General features: G+C 40.2%; 1 protein-coding gene across 4 annotated transcripts in view; it reads right to left on the minus strand.

The window, feature by feature from the left end:
- The window catches only part of arhgap32b (Rho GTPase activating protein 32b), a 158235-nt gene that overhangs the window by 41301 nt on the left and 100794 nt on the right, over positions 1-16140 (minus strand). For all 4 annotated transcript variants that reach the window (XM_088939377.1, XM_088939373.1, XM_088939372.1 and 1 more), the window contains 5 exons: positions 12909-13046; positions 7505-7597; positions 6071-6193; positions 5094-5171; positions 2712-2793 (listed from right to left, as the gene is read on the minus strand). In XM_088939377.1, coding sequence (XP_088795503.1) covers positions 2712-2793; positions 5094-5171; positions 6071-6193; positions 7505-7597; positions 12909-13046 — 514 coding nt within the window. The remainder of the gene's footprint in view (positions 1-2711; positions 2794-5093; positions 5172-6070; positions 6194-7504; positions 7598-12908; positions 13047-16140) is intronic.

Raw genomic sequence — 16140 nt, forward strand, 5'->3', positions numbered from 1 at the left:
AAGTTTAGCCTACAGTACTACAGTTTCACTTTCTTTGCCTTTACATCCTAATGAGAACCTATACCAAATGTTACCATTCTATGACGTAAAACAGTCTGTCTTGAAGATATCAAAAGAGAAAAGGTCATTGGAGATTCTAAAGGTTTTGCTGTAAGAGATCATCTTCATCAAAATAGAGACACTTCAGGGCGTACAACTGAAACAGATAGTTCAACATGTAGTTATATGTTTTTTTCCCCAAAGATCAGCAATAGGTGCCTAAAATGTTGCTCTACTCATAAAGGGAAGTTATTTTTTGAAAGGAAGAATTGTAGAAGACTAAGTGGAAAAACAACAAAATGACAAAACATCCTTGAAATCTGGTATTCCTGAGCAGGGTGCTAGGTTAAAGGGCACTTGTGTCTGCAAAAACGAAGCAGCAAAATGTCGAAGAACGTCACTCAGTTTGCATTGAAATTGTACCACGGGTTTTGTTAAAAATGAATTTAGTGTTTTTAAAGCAAAACAGAGAAGCCAGGCTGAATTCTAAGAAACAATAACTGGAAACTGCCAACTAAGGCAAATGTAAAAGGCATTGCGGCTATCAGTGAAATATGATCACCGAAATGATAATGAATAAAACTTATCCTTTCAGAAAATGTAAAAACCTCTTAACAGGAATCAATCTTAAGCCCCACTGAGTGTTGTGGTTTGAATGAGGCACCAGCAAGTGATCTCATGCTACTGTAGCTCCAACGCTGAACACGGGTCACAGTATCAGAGATCAAACTCTACTGTCCATTTCCACGTCACTAGTTCTGCTCTTGGGCTATTTCCAACCCCGTGGGACACCATCACTGGTCACATGCAGGCCTTTGTGGAGGTCATCTGAGGTGTCCGCAGAACTGTATGATCTCCAATGCAAGAGGCAACGTTTCCAGTCATTCGTAATTTATTTGTCTGATGCTTATGCCAGCATTTATACTACCTAGAATTTTGCTGGCACCTCCATTTACAAATCCAGAGCTTCCAAATTTGCCACATCTCAGCAAGGCATCTGCAGAGTCCAGACGTCACCACTTCAAGTCTGGTCATAGGTCAGAACCCAGGCTGAATGGGATTCCCATTGGGAACCCATTTTTTAGCCCATGCACTGAAGCATTGAGTTCACTGGAGCAAAGAACAAGTTCAGAGCAATGGTGTAGCGTTGCCTAATGCCACTTTGGAAACTAAAGCATTCTGACTATGTGAAGGCTACCCTGAGGGGACACTGAACTTCTCACCTTTGGGGGATCAGTCTGTTTCTTGTGGCATGATTCTAACATTTAGTCTGACTCTAGCTAGCGGATCTGAGCTGAAAAGCTTGGCAGGAAAGGAGAGTAATGAAATGTCAAGATAGTTCTAGCACCTACGGTATGTCTGCTCCCATGAACTTGTAGAATTGGAGGATGATGCAAGTTCCTAACACAATATCAAGGCAATTTATTCCTAGGCACACCATGTTACAAAAACAAAAATTCAAATAATCACAATAAATCGACACTAAAATGTACACTGCTACTTTAAAGGAAAGTCTTGTGATTCGGGGCTTATGCAGTATTTATCTTCTATCATTTAACCAATTTCTGGATAACCCCTTACATCAACAAAACATCGGCTTTTTTTTCCTTCTTGCTCAATCTGTTGTCCCACAGCCATATGCTGTTTAATGGGCTGTATTCCACATGGACCCCTAAGTTTGCTCTCTGAAGCCAAGTATGTAACTCGCAAGAAACAAGCCACAACAGTCTGCACAGCATCTGTAACAATTGTGTCATGGTGATATCATCCAAAGCTTTGCTACATTCCAGCTCTGTGAACTCCATGTATATCGCACTGCTCCCTTTCATTGTATGTACAGTAAAAACATTCCGATTCATCTGTACAGGTTCTCTCTCCAAATCCAAACGCCAATAAATTCTTATCTATCGTGCAGCCGCAGTTTTATGGTACGGCTTAATCTATTTCCACCTATATTTGAGAATAGGTATACTGTATATTGTACGTTGGTGACCAATGTTTACCTATGTATGTACAATATGTACATTTAAATATATTTCCTATGTATATTTATGGTGTATTTTAAGAGCATGAAATCACGATTAAACTAATACACAAACTCAGTTTAAAAAAACAATCTTACAATCTGCCACAGGAAAATGAAAGCTGTACCTGCCAAGATATGTAATCACTTGCTAAGATATGTATGTTGTTTAAACCTGTGTTGTTTTCCTTTTTAGTCTTAATCCACTGAAGATTAGTTTCACAAAGCAAATGCACACATGGTAAAAAGCTAGATATCCAAACAGAGAACCTGGTCAGTCTTGGGCCTTCTCTCATTTGCCAAATGCAGTTTAATGTGTGTCTAACATCTTTCATCAAACTAATGCTATTCTGTTTCTGAACCATAACATTAAAATACAACTTGAATTATACTGCACAATCTCACTTAGAGAGAAAAACAAATATTGAAATACGAAAATATCTTTGGAGCTGAATTAATATTAATGATAATGATACAATACATAGTATTTAAAGTGCAGAAAATTACTTCAAGTCAATCTTGCACTATTCAATTAGTTTAAATTCCTTTTAATCCTGTTAAGTGGACCTTTTCCTACCCAGAGGAGGTGTCGGTTTAGTAAGATTGCATTGTAGGAAAGTTCATTTTTTACTGAAAGACCATACGGTACCTGGTTTTGGCACACAGTTGGTAACTGACTGAGGAACCTTGTCGTTTATTAGTTCCACACATTCACTAGGAAAGAAGCCAACCTGGGGAGAGGAAGAGAAAAAGAAAGTTTGGAAATGAAAACAAGAGCCAGATGTTAGAATACAATATTGGAAGCGCAGAAAATGGTTTGCTTTATTTATATGTCTGCCCAGGTTTGACTCTCCAATTGTTTATTACCTGGCTGTAGGATTAAAAGCCTTGCTATGTTGAGAAGAGAATGAGACATGAAGACATGCTTTTCTGACAGGCCGACCTACAGAGCCATTCATCTTCTGACAAGTCGTGGGGTTACAGCGCCTAACAAGACAGTTACTCCAATGGCAGAAGCATACATCTCTCCCTGACACTGCTGAAAGCCTTCAAGTGCCAATTAGGGATCACTGGTACTTTGTCAGCTCAGAGGATCCTGGATGACTATAGCCCACCACTCACTGTTGGCACTCAAACAATTCAGGTCTGCCCCTTGGGTAATCCCGTTCTGTCTGGGCTCTCACCTACCGCCTGGCTTGAACTGGTGATGTCTGCTGGAGCACGACTGTTAAAGTAGCCCTCGTAATAAATGTAAAGTTCCATAAAGGACAGTATTGTTATGCCAGGCTGCTTATTCGATTCATACAAACTACTGACGGTAGAACAACCAGTAATCCTGTTTCCCTTGTAAAATGCCCCTACAGGCAAATATGAATATAAATCCTATTCCTATTCTCGCACCATTTTCTTTTAAAAATGAAAATACAATGATCATTTATTTTTAACAAAATTAACATTGGACCTTCCCTAGCTTTTTTCCTATTACATTTTTTTTATTATTTTTATAATTGTCCTCATTTTCTAATCCTGTGATATGTAAGATAAAGGCATCTATCAAATTGATAAATATTAATATTGCTAGAGTGGCGCGGTAAAAAAAACCCACATCCTCTCTCAAAGAGTCTAGTGTGAGATGGCAACCACATTGTTAGAGGAATCTCAGTAGCTGCCTAAACGTGAACTATCTTTCTAATCAGCAGTTTTCTAATAGTTCTCAAGCCAATTTCACAAAGCCTAAAGCCCACATCTGTAAAAAAGGCAACACAGCAGAATCCTCTAGGTCTAGGATAAGCAAACTTTTAAGGCTGAGAGTCTTAGCTTGAAGCTTTTGGCTGGTTTACTCGTTGCGTGCTGTAGACTGATACTGCTGATAAAAGCACTGGCCGAGACCCAAATCTGCAGATTTTGAGAGACTTTGAAGGGAAATCTACTTGGCACCATTTTTACTCCAACTTAATCTCTGTCATGTGCCACAGGACCAGTCTGGTGCATGGCATTCACTGCCTTTCTGAACGGATATTGTAAGAAACAAGGCTAAGCTCTTGCCCAGTTTTCAGGAAACATTCACCACTCCTGCATGTGCCAAACAGAGAAAGCCTGCTCAATTTCTTGAAAGAAACCGTTACAGACCTTAAGAAGCTTGAATCTGTTTTCACGCAAGAGATCCAGAAAAACATTTTAAGAACATTGCTCAAATCAACTAAAAAACTAAAAAAATACATCCACAAAGGATGACTTTATAAGTTATTGTTAAAAACTCTGTATCTCTGTTGTTAATTTCACAGCTAAGAAAAACATTTAAAACTATCTGTAAACCTAGAAATCTTATTTCAGCCTATAACAAAACTGACTCTCCACCAATTATCCATTAAAAACAAAACGTTCCAGTCTATATACTGTAGCAGTCTCTTAATAAGTACCAATCTTCTCTGGTATCTGTGGGCACCAGTACTTTGATCACAGGCCTGCCCCATGATGTTCTTACTGACACAATACGTTTTCCCTTCAGCTCTGAGCGAGTGTGCCTGACCTGTGTCTGTCCTGTACATGCACTGAGTCTGTCATGCCCGGTATCTGCGAGGCACAATGTGAACAGACACACCCAAGGCATCTGGTCTTGCCTGCCTGTTCAATTTTCTCTTTAAAGACCATTTTTAGCCTCTGAGAATTTTTCAAGAGAATGGATAAATATGATAGATCTGACTTGTGTTGCTCCCAAAAGCTGCTGAAGAATCAAACGTGAGGAAATGAAATACAACAGGCTTGACTGTGGCTGAGCTGTCACCAGAGGTTAACAGTACGTTTGTAACACAAGGGCTCGAAGACAAAAGAAAAGAGCACACTTACAACACAACTAAACCCTTCAGCTCCATTCTGCCTCAGCGCAGGGAAACTCAATTCATGTGAAATACCACAACGTTCCATGTATACAAAAACCAAATTCAGCAAAGTGTTGCTACCTAAATGTCACCGTACCCATACAACTGTTTTCCATGCCAGTAAACCTGTGAGATGGCAGAACAGAACATACCTGGAAACCGTGTTTTCCTCTCCACCATGTGGTGTCCTCTTTTGGGGGCATGTCAATCACAGAAACAATGTCTCCCACCTGACACAGGGACAGGAAGAAAAGGAGGCTAAATTATCTTTGTCCTCCAAGAAAAAAATCACACCTGTGAATCTTACCTCCTCACTTTAAATACGCAGCACTGACAGGACACACCAGCAGACTGTTATTAGTGCACATCTAAAAAGCAGTTCCTTTTTTAAATACAACAAACACAGCTTTTTAAGATGAAAATCTGTTTAATTCTCATCTTGTTCACATACAGTACACCATTTTGAAAAAATCATGTACTTCTTGCACACAATCGGGAGTTCTAAAACATTAACATTTACTCGAAGTCACCACTACTGTTTGTTTGTAGCAGCTATTATGGTTATTAAAGCAATCTCTAATTCATATTTATCTGAATTTTCAAAACCTAGATCATAACAGCTCCAGGTAACCAACGCAAGAGCAGCCAATCAATACTCAATGACTCATTAACAGGTGTTGCTGGTCATTTACATTATCTGTTCCTCTGTACACATTAATAAAGCTAAAAGGATATGTCTGGTACTAAAAAGATCCATCAAGAAGAACTAGTAACTTATCACAAAACAGCTAACATTTCAGCTGAAGATCATCACAGAATTGTGCATGCTAACATGAAATGAGTAGAACAAAGCCAAGTGTCTGCACAGAAGTAAAACTTTCCACTCTTTAAATCATTATCAACACCCAAGTTATTGAGGTTGGCACATACAGACTATTTTTTACTCTTCTCTTTCTTGAAATGGTAACAAATGGGCAACATTCATGTCAACAGCATAAGATCATAAGAAAGGTTCCAGTCAAGAGGGGGCCAGGCGGCCTATCCAGCTCCTGACGCACAATATACAGTTCCTCCACTCATCCCAGACAGGACATGCAAAAGCACAAGTTAACCAGGACGCTGGAATTACCTCAAAGGAGAGCTCGTCTGCGGCCTGCGCAATGTAGCGCTTGATGACATGAGCTGCCGCGATAGCAGGGACATTGATGGAGGACTCCTCGTGCACCAGCAGATGGTTCCCCTTGTTGTCAATCTAGTAGGAAAAGTCAATCAAATTGACTTAATCAATCAATTGACAAGACATGTCCAGATGTGTAAAACCTTGACTGTGCACACTGCAAGATACTAAAGAATAACAGAAAGTAAATATGGAGGAGTAAATCCAAAGGAAATCTTTGGATAATTTCCAGAGAAATAAAAATGTTTTTCACTGCGTTTCAGTGCATTTGCCATTACTCTCTATCAAATCACATTTCCATACGATATGTTGCCTCGTCTATCTTTTCAGTATAGGAAAAAAAACATTTTGATTTTGGACATCATACTGAGATTTTATCTGAAGAAATCAAAACACCGGTTACTTTTTTGCCTCTTTAATACTGCAATTTCAGAACATCATTCCTAACTCTTTTACTGTATCTGAGGGGTCTTTCAAGCAGTACTGTATATAATGGGGTTATCAGTTCACCGAGGAACAATTCTGTTCATTTGGATTCTCTTTTGCGACGTGCAGCAATAAAAGATAATAAAGGATCAAGGGAAGGAAACAGCTTTCTTGGCCTTTAAAACTCAGTATGAAGTAGGGCAATTTAGACAGGCACGGCTTTATTGATTCCTGCTGGTCTGAGCTCCAACCCTGGGCTTGGCGAGTTTTAAAATCCCACTGTAGTTGGAACCTGGGATTTAACATTCATTAAGTATAAAGACACTAAAGACTGCAAGCGCTACTGAGGTCCTGGTTGTCGATTTTTTGTTTGTGCACAGGGAAAAGAGAACATTTACTGTAGATCAGGCAATTACTGTGTAGTGCCAGCAAATGTTTCATCTGCCTGTTGTACCGAAAGCATTTAACCCACCACAGCACGATCTCTAAGTCTACGGATTCTTTCCATTATTTTCTGGTTCGGGATTAAGAGAAGGTCCTTAACTGCGACAGGGGAGTGGTGATTTCTCGCCCTGGCTCACGTTCCATGTCGTGGCTCCCAGCAGCTCGGTTTTTTCGGACGATCGCTGTGTATTCCTGCTCTGCGTCATGTGCTTTCCCGTCGAAAGTTTCAAAGTTCACCTTCACTCTCTTTCATTCTTACTGTGCCCCTTTTGAAGCACAGCAAGACACACGCCCTTGCTCAGCGCTTCTGCAAAAAGCCTCTCTCTGCTGCTCCCCCCTGGACCCTGGATAATTAAATCCCATTACCACCACTTTCAAAGTGCACAGACAACCGATGGGTCAGGCTTGCTCAGATGTCAATACAAGGCTGGCTTCTGGATGGTCTGCTGTCATAGCAAATGAACAAATTGCTCCACTGAAAGCTGGAGAAAAAAAACAACAAACAATGACGGTTACCTCCATCCATGTGAGCGCCGGGCCACAGTTTATTTTGTTGTCTGCGATCGCCGAGAGGCGGGAGAGGTAAGCCATCAGCATTTGGGAAACCGCCTGCGGGGGAAGAAAAAAGTACAGCCTCACATTTGTTTTAATTTTAAATCAAGTATCTGGCTGTTGAAAGTAGCACCGCAGCAAATCTCTTATTAAAAAATAAGCGTTTAAGAACTTTATATAACTTTTGAGTCATCTTGTCTTAACTATAATTTATCTGCACTTGTCACTGTAATTTATCAAGCCTGCTAAATTTACTCTTTAATGTCTGGGCTGGGTACTGTTAAGTCTAGTTTTATTTAAAAAAAAACCCACTTCTGTCAGATATTTCATAAGATCACATCCTTGAATCCAAATTGAAATAATGTTTTATGTTTTCTTTTAACTGCAAATAATCTCCATTCCAACATGAGCAGCCTTAGGCCACAGAAGTCCATCTCTCAGGCAAAACAAAAAAAAGAAATGACAAAAACAGCAGCCTTGGTTCAAATATCCTTTCAAACAAGGCATTGGTTATACATGTTTACCTCTCATGAGGGAGACAGACAGAAATATCTAAATTAAAATTTTCAGCACGTTTTAAAAAGACAATTAAGATACTCATGGCCGTGTGCCCTCAGGATGCACACTGTCAGATTTAGACAATTAATGCTGCCTCACACACAGCTGACTGGATTAGTGAAGAGCTGCTCCATTTCTCCAAGGAAATTAATATTAAGAGGTGTATTACCATTGATGTTTGTGAACGTCTGCCTGTGTGGATGTATACTGTGTGTTCAGGGGGGAGTGGTGGGGGTGTGGAATAGTCAATATGGGAAATTTGTTAATTCCATCTCTCATCCATAATACGAAACAGCGACCTCTTTCATCTGACCTGCCCAGTCTGATTCCACCATTACTGCTCCAGCTCTCAGAGACTGCATGGAAAACGCTGATTAGACAAAGCTGAATGGAACCATAAGCCCAGGTGGGCATGGTTGTTTATTTAATTGGCATAAATCCAATAAACTGCTGTCATAAATTACGAGTAATTCTCAATAAAGCACATGTTTGTTTTTTAATCAATTTTAATGGGGATGTCATTAGCAGTACACGGCTTCAGTGTGAAATGTCTATTGTGAACTCTTCTCATCCTGTTAACGTATTACTGCAGGTCCATGCTCTGGGAAAAGCCACTTTTTTCTGTTTATTTCCTAGTTTGTAGTTATTAACAGCAGGGGCTATGTGGCAGGCTTTTGTTTACATGGTTCAATCTGCGAGCTGGCGAAGGTGCATGAGATCTCATCCATTCCTCAGCATGTTTTTTGATCTTAAGCTGACGCTTGAAGGCATGTGGGGTCAGTCAGGGTGCAGGTTTCCTGGTGCATCAGCTCACACACTGCTTGTTGTGCTGAATATGAGCACCGGCCGTAAGGAAGGTACTAAGCCTCCTACACAGATAAACACTTAGGCCTGGAATACAGATTCTGCTCTAATGGTTTCAAGCATTATTCTAAATTTGATTCTTCCACAAATCTACTGTACCACCCTCACCCTGCTTCTGAAGACTCTCAGCTCATTTCTCAAATCTGTGAGAATTAGTCCTAATGTACATGCTGCAAAGGCAATTTAAGGGAAATGGATTGGCCATGTTTGCAGACGAGCTTTTTGCACATAAAAGGCTCCGCAATTGGTCTTCTTTAGCTGAAATGTCATTTTATTTGCTTTAGCCTGGAACTGCAAGGGCTTACATTTCTTAACTCTTAATTAAAAATAAGCATTATTAATGTTATGCACATAACAATGTAATTAATCGTTATGGGGTACGCCACTCAGTTTGTTCTATTGTCAATAAATTGACAATATTGTCAATGACTGTCAATGTTTAAGATTTTGATACTGAATTAGCAAAGGCAATTTAAAAGGGACTCAAGCTGTCTGTGTTTGGGAGTCTTGGTGGTGTCGCTATGGTAATGTTAACCATTTCACAGTTTTCAGAATTAAATGATCAGAGCTGTTCCTTCACTGCCCAGACAGGTGGAATAAAACCACAGAGGACAAATATGGGGACAAGTCCTGGTGAGGCGCAGCCTGCAGTTTTGCCTCCATAATCTGCCTATTTACCTCAGCGAGCATCTGTAAATCATTTGTAGTGCCGTAATGTTACAAAAATGTAGCGCTCGCTTCTTGCATTAGAATTTGCTAGCTCTCTAGATCAAGAACATCTATTAAAAAAGCTCATTATATTTTAGCATTGGCTGAATGAGACTAAGGATGCCTCCGCACTGGAGAATTAAATGCTCCAGTGGAAGCAGATTACAAAGTACAGCTACTTATGAGACGGAGCTATTGGAGGAGCGGACCAGAGAGGCTTATCATTGGGCACCAGCCTATTTCCACATCAATTACAGGACATGTGTAGGTACTTAGCTTTGAAACAATTTAGCCCTAAAAATGAAACACAAGTGTAACCGAATGAATGTTCAATGAAGTGCAAGTTATGGGAATTGCAGTACGTGAAGGTCTTGCCTTCAGAGTACAAGAAGACATATTTGTAACTACGCTGTTTTTAGCAAACAATTGTGGATAAGGGAAGTTTATGACCCCTTGAATTGTAATTATATAGGAAAAAAACATCCTTTTTAATTAAAACGGGTACACTATTTGGCTTTTCCATGTTTCTCCTTATGGGAGTGTCTTTGAGGATAAAAGGTCTGGCATGGATGCAAGCTTTCCCACAGGGCTTTCCCATTTCCTTGTGATAATCCGCAGACCAGCGATTCATGTAATCGGGATTTGTGTCTCTCCACGGCAGAGACACTGTGTGAGACACTGTCCATCACATCCTACTGACTCGAGTCAAATCTCCAAAGTGCACACACAGCCACTTTGAAATGCAAGCAGGATTAAAAGAGACCTGTCTTTCCACTGAAGGACACAGATCTCGTTGACAAGTAACATCTCAGGCTTTTCATGGAGAAATCTGAGGTTTTAACCAAGGCAATATTGGTTTCTCATTTTTTGTTTCTCAGTGAGATGTTCAATTGTTTTCAACAAAAACGTCAGACATTGAAGCAGGTACAGGAACAGCAGGGGCTGTGATGACAATGACTATGATACAAACCTGAAAACCCTATTTTAGTTCAGCAAAGGTGGAGGGTTAAAGTAATTCCTGGGCTGAACTAATTTAGAACAGTTTCTCAACTGATGCCTAATAGATTAGAGATTTTAATGAATCCATGATTTTCACCTGAGAACACTGTGATCAGGCACAAAAGCTTTTTCCTTACATAGAATACTACTATGCCTAGGAAATGTGTATTTATGTGTTTTTCTGTCACCTACTACAATGCCTCCGAACAAGATGCGAGGCACTCTAGTACCACAGCTGAGCACAGTAACACGGTATAGTGGTAGGAATACCCTGTGACCTGTCATCTCATCTGACAACCGATCTGACCTTTGTCTGGCTCGGCCCCCGAAAGTGAGATAATAAACATAAAAAACACTGCGTAATGTGTGGGTGTCACCTGAGGTAATGGGCCCGCTAGCCAGTGATGTCATTTTCCAGTTTAAATCCTGCCAAGAATGGGATTAACAGCTTGGGTCCTGCAGCACACTGAAGTGGACAGGCCAACAGACTGCAGCAACAACACGGGGCCCTTCGATATAGGCATCATTTTGCCATAAAAATAGCTCAGTCACTCACATGTAAAGAGCCATATTAAAAGAAGCTGATGACATGTGGGTTTCGCAGATGGTACATGCAGATTTGTCCAAAAGTCACGATGGCCAGAATGTCAGATTCAGTCAAGGACAATAACATATTTAAGAAAGCCTTACTGGAGATTCGGTACTTATTCTGAAATGACCTCAACACACTGTCTTTGGGGGGAAAAGTACGCCTTTTGCTTTTTTCCTCTGATTTCCTTAAATATGTGTTTTAACACTTGAGAGAAAATAGTACAGAACTCTAGGTAAGTGAGGAATGACAGATTTCAATCACTTCCTCACTTTACCCGTCACTCTGTTCCATAGGCTGTGTAGCATCTAAGCACAGCAGACATGATTAAATAGAGGAGTTCTGAGCTAGAGATCCCAGGTGCTCTAATTAAACACTGAGAGGCTTACATTATCATCCATTACAGCAGGAATTAATGGCTACTCAATTCTCCAAAGCTGTTAGATTTTGCAGCCGAAATATTCACAAGACCTAATGTGTCACACGCTTATTGAAAAAACAAATAGGAGAGTTATATATATATACCTAAGTGTATAAAACATCAGACATGACAAAAAGGAGCTCACGATACATGTACACAACAGTGACAGAACACTGAGAAGCAAGTAATACATCAGTTCAAATGAGAACACTGACCTAAACCAATCATTTGCTCAACGAGGTAAGCAGTGCTATTTACAACATAGAAACAATCCCATTTTGATGATAAAATTTAGTTTGTTCCACTTTGAGAAGTTCTAGAATTAAAAATGGCTCTAGTTTCCTCACATTTAAGATAACAGCTGTTCATCTGTTCTTTCTCTATGTACTCCTCAGAACCTATCAATGCTTAAAGGGGCACTAGTAAGCTTCTGTTCAAAGACTTTATGTGTTTTCCTTTCATTACTGCAAGGCATTGGGGTTCATTCTTAAAGCAGCAAGAAACACAACTGTCACACTGAGGACAGGGCTGGCCTTTGAGATAAAAAAGAAAGTTGTCACTTTCGCAGTACAGCTGTGATATGGAAACAATGAATCTACTTGCAATAAAAACTGACATACTTAAATGTGCTTATTGACCATAAACCACATATTACATTTTCATCTTTTTTTTAAACTAAATTCCGACTTGAGAAGAAACCAATTGTACGACACTGTTGACAAGGCTGCCTTGTTAAACAGCTCTGGAGAATTCTGTGTCCAGAGTAACAAGAAATTAAGCTGGGTTTGTTTGCAAATCTCTGTAGAAGCAGAGAACATTCGTACAGAAAAAATCTATAATGTTATACATTTCAAAATATATTGAATGGCATTTTGAAAACTGTTACGCTTCAAGAAGACGCTGGCACATCTTTCTCATATAATAAATATTTCTTAAAGTATGAACGGAATGCATTTGGGTTTGTTAACATATTTGTAAAATATGTTTCACTGTGCTTTATGTAGTTTTATATGTTTTATGTTTTATTCCATGTTGTATTTTTATAGCTTTATGGACACTTTTAAATTGCTTTATGTTTCTCCTCCAGATGAGGAAGGACTTTTATCATGTAACACAGAAACAGACAGCAATATTCAGACAGCCCCTCATCTCCTCAGGATTTGGCCAACGCGCTATGAGAACTAGTCCCCTGGTCAAACTGTCACACGGTCAGAGGAATCTGGCCCCACCTCTGCTCGGTCCCTCAGGCTGTCGAATCGTGGCAGCTCGGGAAGCTGAGAGAAGCGGCGGTCATAGATACACAGGTGGAGGTGCTTGTCGAGGACCCGGAAATCTTCATAACTGCGCTTTACAATCCAGCTCCGGCCCTGAGACGGAGAGAGAAACACAGATCAGTGAGTGAAGGAACTACCCGACACGGTGCCCCTCTTTGCATTCTGACTGAGGGACTTGCCCGACCCTGCAGGCCCTTCAGCAAAGGCCACCGTTTAAAATATGGAGGAAAGCCAGCACATCTTCAGCCAAAGGGTTGTGGGAGTACGAAACAAGCTACACAGACATGTTGCTGAAGCAAATACCCTGGTTTCTTTTAAGAAATGACTAGATTAAATCCTGAGATCAACTACTTACTATCAAATGGGCCGAAAAATGGCCTCCTTTCAAGACCCCTGAGAAGAGTTAACACCAGCGTACTAATTATTTGTTGTTCAAACCGTGTTAAGATTCTATTCTTGCAGAATAAATGAGTCTACACATATTGTTGTCATTATTTTATTTACTTCCCACATCTTAAGTCACAGGAGGGTAACATCATGTATATATTTTACAAGCAAAAAGTAACAGAACAATATATATCCCTCTTGGTCAATTTAAATAGGTTTTATTGGAGCTTTACAGCAGCTTATACCTCATCCCTACCCAGACACATACTCCATTACTCAAAAAACAGAAAAGCTGTTAAAGTTCATCTCCTTGCAGAGTTCCTAGTTCCTGTGGTGTCTTTCCAAGTTACAAGTGTTTTCACAGACTTCATACGTACATATTTCATTTGGGACAGGCTGAGAAAAAAAGGCTTCTCATAAAACTTGGTTGTGAATGGGAAGGTGTCGTACAATACAAACCAAGAGCTTTATAGTCTTAAGTGACAGCTAAAAGATTTATTTTTCCTAGCACAATGTTACCGCTGAACATATTCACAGCAACCTTTAAATAACTCAAGGAAACTGTTATTACTGCTCTGTTTTAGAGGTACCTGTCCTGATACGCACTTGTCGAACTATAGAGGCACGTCAGCTCAGACATTAACATTCACTGGTAATCTTCAAACAAACCAAATCTTTTTTGAAAGAGTAAACAGAAGAACCCCTGGACCATTTGTCTTTGTCTGGTTATTTCTACAGTTATGAACCCTGCAGAGTGAAGCACTGTGTCAGCATGGAATAAACCCGCTACCTGTTCCATTGTGTATGTGCGCTACAAACTCCAACCCACATAGCCAGAATCTTGACACCTTAAAGCACATTTATGTTTTTCCTTGTAGGCATTAAATAAACATGAACTTGCACAGCAGAACCTGATCTAGAAGCAGAAACAGTTTTGGAAAGCCGTTCCTGACTTTCTTGTTTTGCCTGCCCTTCTCAGCTTTTGGAGCGCTGGCTTAAGAGGCAGCTGTGGTTTCTTTTCATTTGATATTATTCATAGTGCAATCCATAATTTATAGCAGTCAATAGTGGCAATCTAAATGCCTACATGCTTTCTTGATGCACAGCTGTGACAGGAATACCTCGGAATTTATTATTTTCCTTTCTGCAGGAAATCAAATTAGGATTGGGACCAGTACCACCAGGACAATCTACACAAAGGTTGGTGCACACAACAAGGCATGTTAAAGTGACATCATGGCAAACTTTATCAAGGTGACATGGGTATATATTCCCAAAATATCTCCTGTTTTATGCCAATGTGGTTGTGTTCCAAATTTCCATTCACCTCAAAAGCATGTTGTAAGCTCCTAAAACATTTGGTTGCCTTTTAATGCCAACCTAGAGGAAGACTGAAATGTCTTTTAAAAGCATAAATATGCCCATTAGCCTAAATTCAGCTGTGCTGTAAGGATTTCGAACTAAAAAATAAACTTAAAAAAAAAAACGGCAGCCTAAAAGAGAATGATTCAGTCTGTTTTAAAGTAAAGAACGAAAAGAGACAAACTGGGAGAGGAGGTTCGGAAGAGAAACCACAAAGACTGTGAAAAAGACTGAAAATATAATCCAGTACATGTCATACATACCGTACACGTTCAATTGTATTTACCAGTTACATTTAGATACATTATAGGTAAACACCAATTTATGCATGTTGAATATGTACTCATCATTAAAAGAAACCACTTAAAACAGAAACAAACTAGGTTATTATCAGGTTATAAACTAGGTTATTACAAAATCTTGTGTGCAGCAGATGTACTGACATTATATTGAATGAACTGCACAAAGGCAAATTCGGTCTATTGATTAACATTTGTTATCAACAGCATTCATCGACAGGGGGTCTACACAGAAAGTTGCAAGCTGTAGCTGTAGTATGTGTCCACCACTGCAAGGGATACAAGCTGAGCACCTGTAACATGCTTTTTACCGGGTTGCAGAAGCTGTTAGGGGATTCTGTTCCTTCCCTCTTGTCGATCCTAGACAAGGATCTGCCTGTTCACTGGTCTCTGAGCCCTACATGCCATCATGCATTGTCCTTGGAGTGTAGGGCATCCAATGATTAACGCTGTCAGACATTACCTTAATATTCAAAACACTTAAAATACACTTGATTTTTCTAAAAACATGCATGCGTACATAGTGATACTGCATGGTACTCCTGAGGCTCAGAGTCCATCCATCAAAATACCTTCAAAAACAGTGTCATCCATTTGACTTGGAACCAGAAGTCAATACAAATTTCCAATATTTGTTGTCAAAAACATTGCAGTCGATATCTAAAATATTTTTTTCCAGGACATATTTTCTTTGGGATTTTTCCTCTCCATCCGGAGGAGGAGGGGGACAGAAGGGAAGTCCGTGGCGGTTGTTTTTAATCTTCCCCGGCGCTCCCGGAGCCGGCGATCAATGTGGCTGCACGCCGGCTGTATTGATTTCCACGTTCCTATCTCCGCCTGCAGCCCAGGCGCTAAGCGGCGTGGGCTAATGAGATTCCCTGAGCTCCGCACTGATATCTCCCTCCTGCATTAAAATAATCATTGCGTTTCTGGCGGCTGTCCAGCTTCCCAGCTCCAGACCCATTTCACAGCAGCGGCTGAGGCCCAGTTACATCCCCCTGTGGTCTCTGGTGTATCGTACTGCACCTCAGCGCCCCTTCCGACTGTACTGCTCTCCCCGTTTTCCTTTGCCTTGGTCCTTTTCTTGGTCTTTGAGCAGAGTAATCCCACTTATTACACGAACGTTTGCATTGCTTTGT

The sequence above is a fragment of the Atractosteus spatula genome, chromosome 22, assembly GCF_055471065.1.
Source record: "Atractosteus spatula isolate fAtrSpa1 chromosome 22, fAtrSpa1.hap1, whole genome shotgun sequence".
Lineage (NCBI taxonomy): Eukaryota > Metazoa > Chordata > Actinopteri > Semionotiformes > Lepisosteidae > Atractosteus > Atractosteus spatula.